The 15,479-nt window shown below is 42.7% G+C and overlaps 1 protein-coding gene across 4 annotated transcripts in view; it reads right to left on the reverse strand.

The window, feature by feature from the left end:
* The window catches only part of CALN1 (calneuron 1), a 151,778-nt gene that overhangs the window by 37,494 nt on the left and 98,805 nt on the right, over nt 1-15,479 (reverse strand). For all 4 annotated transcript variants that reach the window (XM_081173197.1, XM_081173199.1, XM_081173200.1 and 1 more), the window contains one exon: nt 10,808-10,951. In XM_081173197.1, the coding sequence (XP_081029323.1) occupies nt 10,808-10,951 (144 nt within the window). The remainder of the gene's footprint in view (nt 1-10,807; nt 10,952-15,479) is intronic.

Here is a 15,479-nt window from a genome sequence, read left to right on the forward strand (position 1 = left end):
CATCCATGTATTGGTCTAATCTTCTTTTAAAGCCATCCAAGGTGGTGGCCATCATTGTCACTTGTGGAAGCAAGTTCTCCAGTTCACCTATGGCCACAGCTGAAGACATACCCAGATACTCTGGGCAGCTTCCAACACATATAAAAACATTAAACATTTTTAAAAACTTCCCTATACAGTTGTACCTCGGGTTAAGAACTTAATTCCTTCTGGAGATCCATTCTTAACCTGAAACTGTTGTTAACCTGAGGGACCACTTTAGCTAATGGGGCCTCCCGCTGCCGCTGCACCACTGCCGCGCGATTTCTGTTCTTATCCTGAAGCAAAGTTCTTAACCTGAGGTACTATTTCTGGGTTAGTGGAGTCTGTAACCTGAAGCGTCTGTAACCTGAAGTGTCTTTTAACTCGAGGTACCACTGTACAGGGCTGCTGTCAGGTGGCTGTAAGCATCTCTCACAGCTGGTTGCCAGGAACGTACAAAGACAAGGGAAAGTTTCTTACCATATGCTTTTTTTAATTCAATATTTACAGAGGGAGGCTTGGAACCCAGCCTCTTGGATAATGGCGTTGTCCCAAATGACTCTCCACCCCCTCCTTTCCCCCACTTTCTCATTCGTCATTGTCATCACATGGGTGCTGTTGAGGGCCCTCCGTCTCTGAGCTCTTTGCTCTCCTACTTTCAAGGCTTGCTGGGAGGGGGGGTCTGGAATGCTTTCTAAAGACACTGTGTCCTTCAGCTGTCGCCCTCCTGGTGCTTCCTCTACCTCCCCCTCTCCCATTATTTCCCAGCTTTCCCCCTCATCTGCCTCTGAGCTGTGACCTCCCTCAAACCCCTATTGTAATTCTGAACTGTCTTCCTCTTCTCAGGAAGGGTCAGGCCGGGGAGGTGTTCTCCACCATTCCTTCTCTGCTGACAGCTGACAGCTGTATTTTTCAGTGGATAAGATGCCCCCATGTATAAGACGGCCCCTATTTTTTTGGACCCAAAATTAAATAAATCAATATTTATTGAGTTGTTAAGTTTTTTGGGGGGAAGAGATCACCCTTGAGTTTCTTTTGGGGGGGGAGGTTACCACCGCCAATTGCTCACCTGCCCGTCTGCTTGCCACTGCCAATCGCCCAACTGCCTAACTGCCCCCCTCTACATTCACTGACAATCCCCCAATTTTTGCCTAATTTTTTTAAAGAAAAAACATTATACATGGAATGTCTTATACACGGAAAAATATGGTATTTATCTCCTTGGCTAGGTGGTCGCATACCCTTCAATATTTATCTGATAAAAATAGGAATGTTCTAAGGAAAAGTGGGACATTCTGGAATCAAATCAGAAACCAGGATGGCATCTGTAAATCCAGGACTGTCCCTAGAAAATAGGGACACTTGGAGGGTTTGCTGAAGAAGGCCCACTATGTGAGAGGCCAACATTGGATTTCTACAGCTGCTGTTTCCTTAGTGGCCTGCCTTGGCCCCCAGATTCAGAAGTGGAGTTAGCATATCGAATACCTAAGGGGGGGGGACTTGCAGATGCTTTTGCTCCATTCATTACACTCTCATCTATTTTGTTGCTTCCGAAATTGAAATATATTGCAAGCTGCTCCAAGAATGTCAGTTCGTAGATACAGTAAATTAATGATAAATCATCATATAAAACCCAAACACAATATATACAAATTAAAAGCAGACAGCAGGTAAAGCTAATCAGGAAAAAAATATCAATAAAGCAATGCAGCAATAAATCAACAGCCAGTTAAAAATGTATTTAAACTAAGAAGTGGTGAAAACTCATCGGACTACAGTGGTACCTCGGGTTACAGATGCTTCAGGCTACAGACTCCGCTAACCCAGAAATAGTACCTCGGGTTAAGAACTTTGCTTCAGGGTGAGAACAGAAATCACACAGCGGCGGCAGCGGGAGGCCCCATTAGCTAAAGTGGTACCTCAGGTTAAGAACAGTTTCAGGTTGAGAACGGACCTACAGAATGAATTAAGTTCTTAACCCAAAGTACCACTGTACTGGGATAGCTCACTTGGTAGAGCATGAGACTCTTGATCTCAGGGTCGCTGGTTTGAGGCCCACATGGGGTGAAATATTTCTGCATTACAGGGGGGTTGGCCTGGATGGCATTTGTGGCCCCTTCCAACTCTACAATTCCATGATTCTATTATTCTAATCCAGTAAAAGGGCCACATCCACACCATATATTTAAAGCACTCTTATACCACCACAGTGATCATAACTTCCTCCAAACAATCCTGGGAACAGTAGATTCCCACCCCCCTAGTCCCCTCACAGAGCTACAATTCCCAGAGTGGTTTAAAAATTGTAGCTCTTAACAACCCATGGAAGAACACAGAGATAAAAAAATGGTGCTCCAAATAATGACAGAGGTTTGAGATGGAGGAACACTGAGGGGGGAACCACATAGGGTTGCCGTATGCCCTCTTTTTTCAGGACACGTCCTCTCTTTTATGGGTAGTCATAGCAATCCATAGTGAAAAGCAGAAGTTGGCAAAAAGCTGATGTAACAGAACATCTCCCAACTGCCTTCTCAGTATACAAAACTTTGTTTTAAACTGACACCTTCCAGTGTCCCCCACCTCACCCCATCCTTCAACACCTGCTTTATTTAAGCTTGTATCAAACTGCAATGTGTGGGAGCAGGCAAATGCAGGAGGTTATAATGGTTTGTCTGCAGAGGGGTAGTCCAAAGAAAGAAGGGGAAATCATGGGCATGGGAGTGAAGGTGAAAGGGGGTTCAAAGGAAGGTTGCAGAATGGAAGAGCAAAATTAATGGGATTGGGAAATTCAATAGTGAGGTTAGTAGTTGCATGGAGTGGGAACAGGAAGGATCAATGCATTAATCCAAGGGAATTGATGTGGGTGGGTGGGAACAGCAAGGGCTTGGCAAACAGAGAGGGGCAGCCCCTGCTCTGCTATAGCTGCAAAACTAATATCAGTTGAGATCAACTGTTTAAATAACCATCTCAATATGTTTCCACAGAGAGAGAGAAAATAGCATTATATACAGTGGTACCTCGGGTTAAGTACTTAATTCGTTCCGGAGGTCCGTACTTAACCTGAAACGGTTCTTAACCTGAAGCACCACTTTAGCTAATGGGGCCTCCTGCTGCCGCCACAGTGCCGGAGCACGATTTCTGTTCTCAACCTGAAGCAAAGTTCTTAACCTGAAGCACTATTTTTGGGTTAGCGGAGTCTGTAACCTGAAGCGTATATAACCTAAAGCGTATGCAACCCGAGGTACCACTGTACTTGCAAAGGAGTTCATTTTTAGTTAATTTTTGTTTTTCACCCTAATTTTTAGTTTCCATCATACACTTGTGGAAGGTAAATTAATAAAATCAACCAGCAATGCCAACTTTTGCCAGTGCTTTCCCCCTGCTCCCCCCGTGTTGGTTCTGTGTAGTCAGCGACAGATCAAAATGCCACAAGGAGCAGCAGGGCATTAAGGAGTTTGGACCACACACAACCCGTAAACCGTAAGCAATTTAATATTCCACAAAATCGTGTAACAGGCGGCAAAGGTTGCAAATGAGCTCTGCAGCTGTTTTCAGTGTTTCCAGCTATTACATAACACGCCGTTATGAGGGTTATTGTTGCTGAAGGAAAGCAAGATCGCAGTCTTGTCCAAACTAGGTTCCGACAGAAGGATACAATGTGTCACAAAGTGATATGGAGTGGACAATATGTACATAATTGGGATAGTTCTAAAATCCAAAGAGGACATCAGCTGAGGGTTACAACAACTTGGACCTGTAAGTGAGGGCAGTAGTTTATGCAAGGCTATGCAAGTAGTTTATGCAAGTTTATGACTGTTCCAGTGCAAGCCTTATTAGGCCTAGTTCTATCTGTGTTGGTGAATCCTTTTCATTCTACTAGTGGTGAGGGGGAAAGAATTTCAATTTGTTAAAGAGGTCCTCTTTTTCACTTTATTGCATTATTAATATAAGGTAGGGTGACTCACTTTTGAAGACCCAGCAAGAAGAGATTTTTTAAAAAATGATGAATAGGGCCACACACCTGCCTAGGAAAATGAAAGTAAATGAAGGGCGGAGTTTTGGCTGCATCCCATAATAACTGTATCCCATAATAACCGTTACCCATTACTACATAGTTAGTCACTTTATGTAAGACCAGGGCTGAGGGATTTGTTTGGCTGCAGCATCCAAATCTTTATCAGGCCTCCCCACCCCCCTCCCCCATGGTCCAACTTGGACAGGTGTGTGGAACAAGCCACCTGTCAAGTTGTCACAGGCTTGACAGCTGGGGTGGCACCACCCATTTCCCTTCACTATTAGATTTTGTCATGCATGACACCAGTTGCGCATCCACCAAGTATCCCAGAAAAGGTGGGACATCCACTTTTTTTTCCACACAAGATGGCAGCAGCCATTTTGGGCACTGTGCTCTCATTTGTGCTTGCGCCATGCTCCCCCACCAAGTGCTCTTTCAGGGTAAGATTGTAGTGCAGGTCATGTGACTTGCCCACTGCCGGATTTATGTATAAGCTAAACAAGCTATAGTTTAGGGCCCCACTCTCTTGAGGTCTCCCAAAACATTTAAAGGGGGAAAAACCTGGATGTACATTTCCAAAATATATGATAAAAAACAAATAAAATAAAACCTACATATAGCAAAAGTGTTTTGTGTTTTGTATGGACCTATTAGGTCCACAAATTACCATATAGCATATATTCAACACAAAAAACAGTGGCAATTTGTTGTTGACAAAGGATAGCTGGACATATAAAGGGCGCAGTGGCGTAGCGTGGGGGGTGCAGGGGGGGCCGGCCGCACCGGGCGCAACATCTGGGGGTTAGGGTTAGGGGGTGCAAATCCACGGGTTAGGGGGCGCAAATCCATGGGTTAGGGGGCGCAAATTACTTGCCTTGCCCCGGGTGCTGACAACCCACGCTACGCCACTGAAAGGGCCCCATTATCTTCAGTAGCTTAGGGCCTCATCAAACCTAAATCTGGCCCTGGACTTGCCCAGGACTACACCCCAGTTTTGGAACTGAATAGGTTGGGTGGGCATGGATTCTCCAAATGGCTCTGTAGGCCAGGTTCCTCACCCCTGCTTCAGATTTTAGTGGCAGCTAGACTGGTGATTGGGAGTGGCCGCCGAGACCACATAACACTGGTCTTGAAAGACCTACATTGGCTCCCAGTACGTTTCTGAGCACAATTCAAAATGTTGGTGCTGACCTTTAAAGCTCTAAATGGCCTTGGTCCAGTATATCTGAAGGAGCATCTCCACCTCCATCATTCTACCCAGACACTGAGGTCCAGCACTGAGGGCCTTCTGGCTGTTCCCTCATTGCTGAGGGAATGCCGTTCCAACAGATGTCAAGGAAATAAACAACTATCTGGCTTTTAGAAGACATCTAAAGTTTAGGGAAGCTTTTAATGTTTGATGCATTACTGTATTTTAATATTTTGTTGGAAGCTGCCCAGAGTGGCTGGGGAAGCCCAGCCAGATTGGCGGGGTATAAATTATTATTATTATTATTATTATTATTATTATTATTATTATTATTATTATTATTATTATTACTATTATTTTAGGGGAGGTATCACATGACTAAACATTTCTACATGAAAAAACAACAATCACAGACACAGTGGAGGGAGGACATTTCTAGGCCCTTCCAGGGGATGCAGAAATGTTGGCCACCCTCGTTCCAAAAGCTATGCCCTGCCTTTCAAGTATAATGCGCAAAAACTAAGCTCTCAACTCGGTTTTATATGTGACCTGCTCTGGACAGAGAGGCAGTAGATCTGCAGAAGAGCAGAGCCTCTTATCTTCCAAAGCATCTCTTTCAGAAAGATAGGAAGGGCACCTTCCTCCCTTCTGCGCAGGGACATCAAGTCAGATTCTATCAGTCACACGACACTTTGGATTACCAGCAACTGTGTGTCATGTAAAGCGACAACGCAGTAAAAGACAATTTACACAGCGGCAGATCACTTGAAAATGCAATGATAAAAAGAGAATGTGAGAGATATGCCACAAATAAAGTTAAATGAATTAAGGTGGATGCCGACCCACTCCAAATCAAATTGCAGTCTGAACAATTACTTCCCGGTTCCTTATTTGCACATTTGTTTTGGCTGGGGGGGGGGCCTTTATTTTTCAAAGGACCCCTTCCTTACCTCCATGCATAGGCTAGGGCATTTCCCCCCAAACTTGAGTCTCCAGCTGCTTTTGGACCACAATTCCCATCATCCCTGACCACTGGTCCTGCTAGCTAGGGATGATGGGAGTTGTAGTCCCAAAACAGCTGGAGACCCAAGTTTGGGAACTCCTGCCCTAGAGCAAGGATTGGCCCAGTTTTTTCTGCATCGTGGGAGATAAGGTAATCAACAGCTACTAGCTATGATAGCTATGTTCTCCCTCCACTCTCAAAGAAGACGTGCTTCTGAATATTAGTTGCTGGAAACTGCAGGAGAGGAACGTGCAGTTGCCTGCTAACACTTCAGAAGTTACATTGATTTTACATTTGTAGAATGTAAACACCCTTCTGAGTAACATCCTTCTTTTTTAGACTATAGAACAGATCCATATGTCTCTGTAATATTATGCAATATTATGCAAACATGAGGCACTATGGATTTTCACTTTAAATTCCTGGTGGACTCAGCGGCCAGCTTTATTCAGCTGCATGTCTGCAACATCTGCTTCTCATAATTAATGATTAATCACATTAGAATACAAACTCAAAGTCACTATAAATTACGGTACATTTCATGGAAGTGGTGTTTATTCTGTTTTGCCTTGAGAGGAGTATGAGGATAGTATCTCAATGAAATATTCAATAATCCTAGGTAAGCATATAGTATACTGTGTACACATTTTTGTTTAATGATGTTATATACATTGAATCTATTTTTTACTTATTTAAGCAAGAACATATACTTATATAACATACAGAAAGAAATGAAGAAAAACAATATAATTGAATTAAAATCTCTCTCTCTTAATTTGGTTTGTTTCATTCACTATTCCTGGAAAATTATTAGGATTGGCATTGAAGAGTAGTAATATTTCTTTAGAGAATTGTTTTATTTATAAATACCAGGCTATTGTTCTCTGGGTCTTACAATATTCCCACTTAAAGCTGAAATGTTACTAAGAATTCCAAATTTTTCATAGGAGGCATTTGAACAATATGAAACATCAGGAATAGCTTTCTGATGGTGAGAGTTGTTCAACAGTGGAACGGACTACAGTGGTACCTCGGGTTACATACACTTCAAGTTACATTCGCTTCAGGTTACAGACTCCGCTAACCCAGAAATAGTACCTCGGGTTAAGAACTTTGCTTCAGGATGAGAACAGAAATTGTGCTCCAGCGGCGCGGCGGCAGCAGGAGGCCCCATTAGCTAAAGTGGTGCTTCAGGTTAAGAACAGTTTCAGGTTAAGAACGGACCTCCGGAATGAATTAAGTTCTTAACCCGAGGTACCACTGTATCTTGAAAGGTGGTGGACTCTCAATCACTAATACTGTATTTCCTAAACAGAGGTTGGATGGTGATCTGTCAGAGATTCTTTAGTTGTGATTCTTGCATTGCAGAAGTTTGTTGTTGTTTTCATTCATCTTTATTGGGTAATTTTCTTTTAAATAACAATGGAACCACATGCAATCATAGTGAAAAAACTCTGCCATCCTTTTGTTGTACATGTATTATTTTGTATTATTTTATTTTATGTTTGGACAAACATGTACAACAGCATTGCAGAAGTTTGAACTAGATGATCCTTGGACTTCCCAATGCTGCAATTCTATGCTTCTATGAATTAATTTCAGAAAACTTTTTATTTTTACCATCAATGCCTCGTGTTTCTACAGCATAAGGCAGTTAGCAGCAATCAGTTACAGGTAGGTAGCTGTGTTGGTCTGCCATAGTCGAAACAAAATAAAAACATAAAAAAAAATTCCTTCCAGTTGCACCTTAGAGACCAACTAAGTTTGTTTTTGGTATGAGCTTTCGTGTGCATGCACATGAAAGCTCATACCAATAACTAACTTAGTTGGTCTCTAAGATGCTACTGAAAACAGCAATCAGTTTCTCATGGTGCTCTATTTGGTTTGGTATGGTTTTATATACAGTGGTACCTCGGGTTACATACGCTTCCGGTTACAGACTCCACTAACCAGAAATAGTACCTCGGGTTAAGAACTTTGCTCCAGGATGAGAACAGAAATTGTGCTCTGGTGGCATGGCGGTAGCAGGAGGCCCCATTAGCTAAAGTGGTGCTTCAGGTTAAGAACAGTTTCAGGTTAAGAACGGACCCCCGGGATGAATTAAGTACTTAACCCGAGGTACCACTGTATTTGGAAAATGTTTATTTTTGAATACTGGTCACTGTCCATACCAAAGAGATGGATGGATGCATGGACTGAATGACTTGTGCTCCAGATATCTGAAGGAGCAGCTCCACCCACACAGAGCTGTTCTGCCCTGTGGTGTGCAAGGGGCAATTTTGACTGAGGTGACATTGCCTGTGATGGCTTCCAGTTTGCTGAGTACTTGCCTTCTTCAAGGTTATCCATCTCAAGACATTGCAAGCCTCCAGTTGCTGGGTGAACTACTATATCTTTTTGCTCAGGCCTTTGATGTTGGAAAATGAAAGGAAGGTTTTAAAAAATGACCCTCCCCTTGGCAGATCTATTATCTCTAATGGTTGTTCATTTTTGAATTTTAATCTGTTATGTTGATTCTGTATGTGCCCCATCCCAGGTCTGCATTGAGAAGGGCAGGTAATAAACATGTTAAAGAAAGAAAAGAAAATCATCTCCTTGCAAACCTTCCTGGGAAACAGATGGCTGAAGGATGACATATATCAATGAACAAGTGAAACCAGCACCTTGATTTGAGCCTGGACATGGTGGAATAGTCAGTACAGTTAATATAAAATTAGTCCCAGTCATCTAACCCAACCTAAAGGAGAGCTCATATATCATACTGCAGAACCAAAGGGAGATGAAAGGCAATTCTCTTATGAAACTTCCAATTCCATTACAAAACCTAAAGCACCATAGCTAAGCAGATGTATGAATCTACCAAGCAACACCTGAGGCCAGTGGAAACTGTTTGTCAAAAACCAATGAGTTGTACTTGGAAATGAGCACAGAGTAATCAGCATGGATTGGTACGTTTGTCACCTACAGCATGCATCGAACCATCTGCACCCCCATTAGCTTTTCCTGTTTGCCGAATAGATGGACGCAAATGTTTTGCAATAGAAAATAGCTGCTTTGGTCTGAATTCCTGCTCCTGCCCCCTGCCCCCCCCATTCAGTGGGAAATAAATGCACCAATATATTGTGGCACTCATAATCAAAAGATCCTATAATTACCACTACAGTGGTAGCTTGGGTTAAGTACTTAATTCGTTCCGGAGGTCTGTTCTTAACCTGAAACTGTTCTTAACCTGAAGCACCACTTTAGCTAATGGGGCCTCCTGCTACTGCCATGCCGCCAGAGCACAATTTCTGTTCTCATCCTGAAGCAAAGTTCTTAACCCGAGGTACTATTTCTGGTTAGTGGAGTCTGTAACCTGAAGCGTACGTAATCCGAGGTACCACTGTATTTAGCAAAATTTAGGTTGAAAAAATGTCTGCAACCCTTATCAATGTTATTCCTACTCAAGAGGTGACCTATTGAAATTAATGGACAAGACTAAGGTCCAATTATTCCAGTGTAGATCTCCTCAGAGTGTAATTAATTATTATAACTCATTCCATTCCTCCTTCACCAGCCTAGCTCCCATGATACACCGAGACCTCCACAGCTACATAAGCAAGAAAATGAAACAAGTGAAATATCTGGTCAGAGATTTCTCAGCCAGGCTGGTTCATAAAGGCAAATGGGGAGCTGTCCCACCAACGTCAGTCATCTTTCTTCCAAGCCCACCTGCCTGCCGTCTTACATATAACCCATCTGGGGGTGGTCCTGGCTGTCTACTTCGTCCTCCTTAGTCTCAGCACTGCCCCTGGTATAACTCAACAGGGAGGAGGATGGGGGGGAAACTAGAATGATTTGGCTCTGCCCATCATTGGTTCTCTCCACCTAACACTGGCTCTGGTTCCACCTATTGTTGGCCTCTCTGTCTTTTGCCCAACCACCAGCCACCACTGCTCTCAGCATTTTTCTCTCCTTTGCTTCTACATACTCTTGATATTAGGGGAGTAGTCCATTGTATGCAATGGACTGCTAAATTTTGCGCAGATGGAGGTTATGTCCTCTGTGAACATTTATGCAGCTTCATATACTGAACACGGTATATGCAGAGAGAAACTAGAGGACAAACATACTATGTAGAAAGGACACCAGATTAAGTCAACTGGAACCAAGAGTTTAATCCTAGATATGAAGAGTTTTATTGTAAGCATGATAAAAGTTTGAGCAGCTTTAGGCATTGCTTCTAGAAGTTTGAACAGACATAGGCATCATGGAGAAAATCATGTTATGCTAATTCTCATCTCACTTCACTCATGGATTTCCTAACCTTGGTTGTTTCCCCAAAGCCAGTTGCTTCCCTTGCTATCCACCCCGAATTCCTTCAACCAGATAGCCTCTCCACAAATTATGGAGAACCTAGATCAATCCAGACCTTTGATCCATCTAGCTCTCCAGGGTTTCAAACAGTGGTCTTTCTCATCTGCACCCGAAGATGGTACCTGGGACTTTCTGCATGGAAATGATGTGAAGAATGCAAAGGAACTACAGTCCTCCCCCGCCCCCTTGACATAAAACCATGATGAAAGCAAAGAGGACTCACCATCCATGTCAAGGCGCTGCATGATAATTGCCAGTTCCACCTCGCTAGGCATGTATCCCAAGGAGCGCATTGCCATCCCCAGCTCTTGTTTGGAAATGAAGCCATTGCCATCGCGATCCAGTATTCGGAAAGCTTCACGGATTTCTGCAGCGAAGGGAGAGAAATATCGTGCACTGAATTCCTTTAGAATTACATTCTGACTCAAAAATAAGGCAAGGGGATTCCCAGGGGTGGAGATTAGAAGAGGGAGTCCTCTTTGTTGGTCCACTTCCCTCAGACGTTCTGGTGGTGTTGGCCAAGAAGATAGCATTTCCTGTGGTAGTCCCTAAGTTCTGAAATAACCTTCCCACAAAGGTGTTTCTGATTTCTTTACTATACAACTTTTGGCAAATGCTCAAGACACACTTGTTTGACACCTGAGATGTGTGGTTTCAGCAACCACCCAATTCCTGTGACTATACTCTGTTTTAACGGTTTTTAATTTTGAATTCTCATTGTGGTGAGGGGTGGGTAATAATAATTATAACAATACCTTCAAGCCAGCAGCTGGTTACAAATAGTGAACACCAGCAACCTTCAGGGAGCCAAATGAAGGAAGTTTTTCTAAATGATGAGAGAGTGGGTTGATTGTCCCTGATGACTGGCCATGCTGACTGACAGTGATGGTAGCCCAAAAGCATCCAGAGAGCACCAGATTGGGAAATGCTTAGAAGTTGTTCATAACCGCAACAGAAACTCATCTCAAATGCTTGCTACAGATCAGGAAGTCCAAGAGGACGGCAGCATGTTTGGTAAGCACAGTCAATCTGGAAGTTAACCATGTGCTCAAGGCCATAGAAGGAGGAGGTACACTAAACACATAAGTTGTCAAAATAAATCCCCCATCTTTGATATATAAGACTAATAAAACAGATTGCTTCGCAGTCTCCTCTCTCTCTCTCTAGGAAAGGAGATTGGCAACTCTGTGGCAGAACATGCAGATGCAATGGAACAACGAGATGCAATTCAACAGAGCCATATTTCCCGTGGGAGTCAAACCCATACGCTCCCTTGGTTAAGTTCTTAGCTCGGAACAGTGGCACTATTCCATCTCTTGAGCGAGTCCTCGAGATCAAGATGGAAAAGGTTTCACTGGGTGAGAGAGACCAAACACGTTTAAAACAAGCTTTCAGTTCCAAGAACTTGAAGGTGAATTTAGTACAGCAGGTTGGGTTCAAGGCCTGCTCCCCAATTGTCCAAATATTATTGGCTTGAAAACACAGATGTGTTCAATGGCTTAATTGTGTATGAATGAACCAAAACACCCTCCCACGTTTCCCCCCATTTTATTTTATTACTTATATTTGTTCAGTTCCTCACTAAACAAGTTCTGAAGGCATCATACAAAAAGGAAACCTATTGCCATAATGCTCACCCACCCCAGATCCACAAAGAAAGTTAAAAACCCAACCCAGCATAAAACTCAAATACAAAATGACCAACAGAATAAAGCATAATACTGGTCAAAGGCCTTAAATGACAATTTTAGGTTATATTTTAGTGATTAAGATTTAACTTATATATTTTTAACTGCTGCTATATCTGTATTGTCCCTGTTATACCCAACTGCAAATTAAAATGTATCCCTTTCGTGTTTTATGACTTCCCTGATATTGTATGTGAGCTGGAACTGGTCTGTGACTGAAATTAATAAATTCAGTTGTACTAGTCAAAGGAGCAAAAAACAGCAAGCAAAGACAGGGACTGTGACCGCCAAATAAGGGAATTAAAAGCATCATGCTCTTTAAAGGTAGAGACAAACAAGCCCTAGTCAGTTGGTATGAGAGCACCACCAAAAGCTTGAAGCTGTCCCAGAAACTCCAGTGGATAGAGAATGCTGCAGCGAGGCTCCTCACAGGGTCTCTGCCATGGGAGCATATTCACCCAGTGCTTTTCAAGCTGCACTGTCTCCCGGTGGAGTACAGGGTCAGATTTAAGGTGCTGCTTTTGACCTTTAAAGCCCTTCACGGCCTAGGACCCTCGTACCTAAGGGACCGCCTCTCCTGGTATGCCCCACGGAGAGCCTCAAAGTCCATAAATAACAACACCCTAGTGGTCCCAGGCCCTAAGGAAGTTAGATTGGCTTCAACCAGAGCCAGGGCCTTTTCAACACTGGCTCCGGTCTGGTGGAACGCTCTGCCTCATGAGACCAGGGCCCTGCGGTATATGATTTCTTTCCGCAGGGCCTGTAAGACAAAGTTGTTCTGCCTGGCCTTCGGCTTGGAGCCAGTTTGATTCCCTCCCCCTCTTTCTTTTTTCTTTTCCTTCTCCTCCTGCGATGAGGCTACATTTTAATATTTTAATGTTCCATTATTTTAATGTTGTATTTTATTTTTGTTTTTAAGTTGTAATCATTCATCTTTTTATTATTTTTATTTTTATTATTGCTTGTAAGCCGCTCTGAGCCCGGCCTTGGCTGGGGAGGGCGGGGTATAAATAAATTATTATTATTATTATTATTATTATTATTATTATTATTATTATTATTATTAAACCCCCAGTCTTCTTACATCTACCCTCCAAACTGCAAACTGAGAAGGGTTTCCCTTGATAGTGATAACATAATCTCTTCTGGAATTCTTCTCAATGTGGAATACTCAGGATGAAACGGTGAAATCTGCTATGATTAAATGGGCACAAGATGTTGGACATAACATTATGTTTGCTGACTGGGAACAGTTGTGGACCACAGGTATGAAATTTACGGCATGTAATGCCCTAAGAGAGAATATTATGAAAATGATATACAGGTGGTACATAACCCCAGTCAAGCTTGCAAAAATCTACCATTTGCCCGATAACAAATGTTGGAAATGTAAAGAAACTGAAGGTACATTCTTTCACCTTTGGTGGACGTGCCCAAGGATTAAGGCTTTCTGGGAGATGATATATAATGAATTGAAAAAGGTATTTAAATATACCTTCTTGAAGAAATCAGAGGCCTTTCTCCTGGGCATAGTCAGCCAATCGGTGTTAAAGAAGGACAGAACTTACTTTATGTATGCTACAACAGCAGCAAGAATACTTATTGCAAAGTATTGGAAGACACAAGATTTACCCACTCTGGAAGAATGGCAGATGAAAGTGATGGACTACATGGAATTTGCAGAAATGACTGGCAGAATCCGAGACCAGGGAGAAGAGTCGGTGGAAGAAGATTGGAGGAAATTTAAAGACTATTTACATAAATATTGCAAAATTAAGGAATGTTAGAATGATGTTGGATTGAAGTTAAGTGGTTTCTAGCGGTAATGGTTTAAAAGAATGTGGAAAAATTGGATTTTTAATAGGTAAAAATTTAATGTTATAATATATTAAGATTAAACATCAGGATAATAAGGAGGGAAAGGAATTGCTGAACTAATAAATTGAACTGGAATACAAAAAAGGGAGGTATGAGGAGGTCCGGGAAACAAGTAAATGAAAGATAAGTGATGTAAAGATGGAATTATTTTTAACTGTTTTTTATTTCTTATTTTTTTCTTTTTTCTTTTTCATTATGTAATATTGTGAAAACTTTAATAAATATTTATTTTTAAAAAAGGAATTCTTCTCAATGTGAACATACCCTGGGTCTTTGGAGACCTTTCCCAGCCCCCAGCCCATCCACTGAGGGGGGCTTGGAGGCAAGAGAGAGGGTCTTTTCAGTTGCAGCTCCCCCTCTGTGGAATGCTCAACCCAGTGAGGTCCACCTGACACATTCTTTGATATCTCTTGGTGCCAAGTAAAGACTTATCTCCCTGCTCCCCAGGTTTTCATAGACTAAGGAGAAAGGTTTAGGAAGGACCCACTTCCTCTGGGCTCTGTTAACTGTTCTCCCCCCATTTCATCCTCCTCTTTCCCCTCCTCATCCATTTCTACCTGGCATTCCATGCCTGCACCAGGTGATGCCTTGAGACTCATGGCACACATTGTAGCCTTGGGCCATTGTCATGTTGCAAGGAAAGCCTGTTCCCTCCTCCATTGCTTCCCCAAGCAATGTCGATCTGAAAGCTACCATGCCTTGAAAAAGCAACTCGAGGTTCCTTGAGCATTTTCAAGGGAAGCCAAACAATAATGGAAAATTCAAATCAGTGGAGTTCTGGAGCTCTGTCTTCACTTCTTATGGGGAACAATTATCTTGCAATCTGGTTGTGATTATTGGCTGTGTGTGTCAATGATTTAGCACTGTTCTGGCTTGTTTGAGAAGGATCTCAGATTTTCAAAATGCCCATAGGGAAGCTCCTGTTTAGCTCCTGTTTAGCTCCACAGCCTGTGAGGGCTTTGATGATTTCCTACCAGGGCTCAGTATCATGTTTAGAGCAGAGAGTGGGCTTGGGTTGAGTCACGGCTGCAGCTTTTGAAGGAGTCTGGCAGAACATGCTCTTCGTGACGGAGTTTAGGCTTCAAAACAGAACCTAGAGACTCGGTCCAATGTTTCTAGTAAACTAGGGACTCTGCTGGCCCAAACAAAAGCATCTCTTTTTTTCCTGATGTGTTAAGGCTGCCAAGTCTCAGGGTATGACCCAAGAGATTTCGCCTCCTTGTGCCATAGGCAAGGGATTTAACTTGTGGGCGCTCTCTGGGGAAGAATCTGGAGCCTAAAGAATGACAGAGCGAAATCCACACCAACATATAAAAGTGTAATAGAGGT

The sequence above is a fragment of the Podarcis bocagei genome (assembly GCF_964188305.1).
Source record: "Podarcis bocagei genome assembly, chromosome: 15".
Lineage (NCBI taxonomy): Eukaryota > Metazoa > Chordata > Lepidosauria > Squamata > Lacertidae > Podarcis > Podarcis bocagei.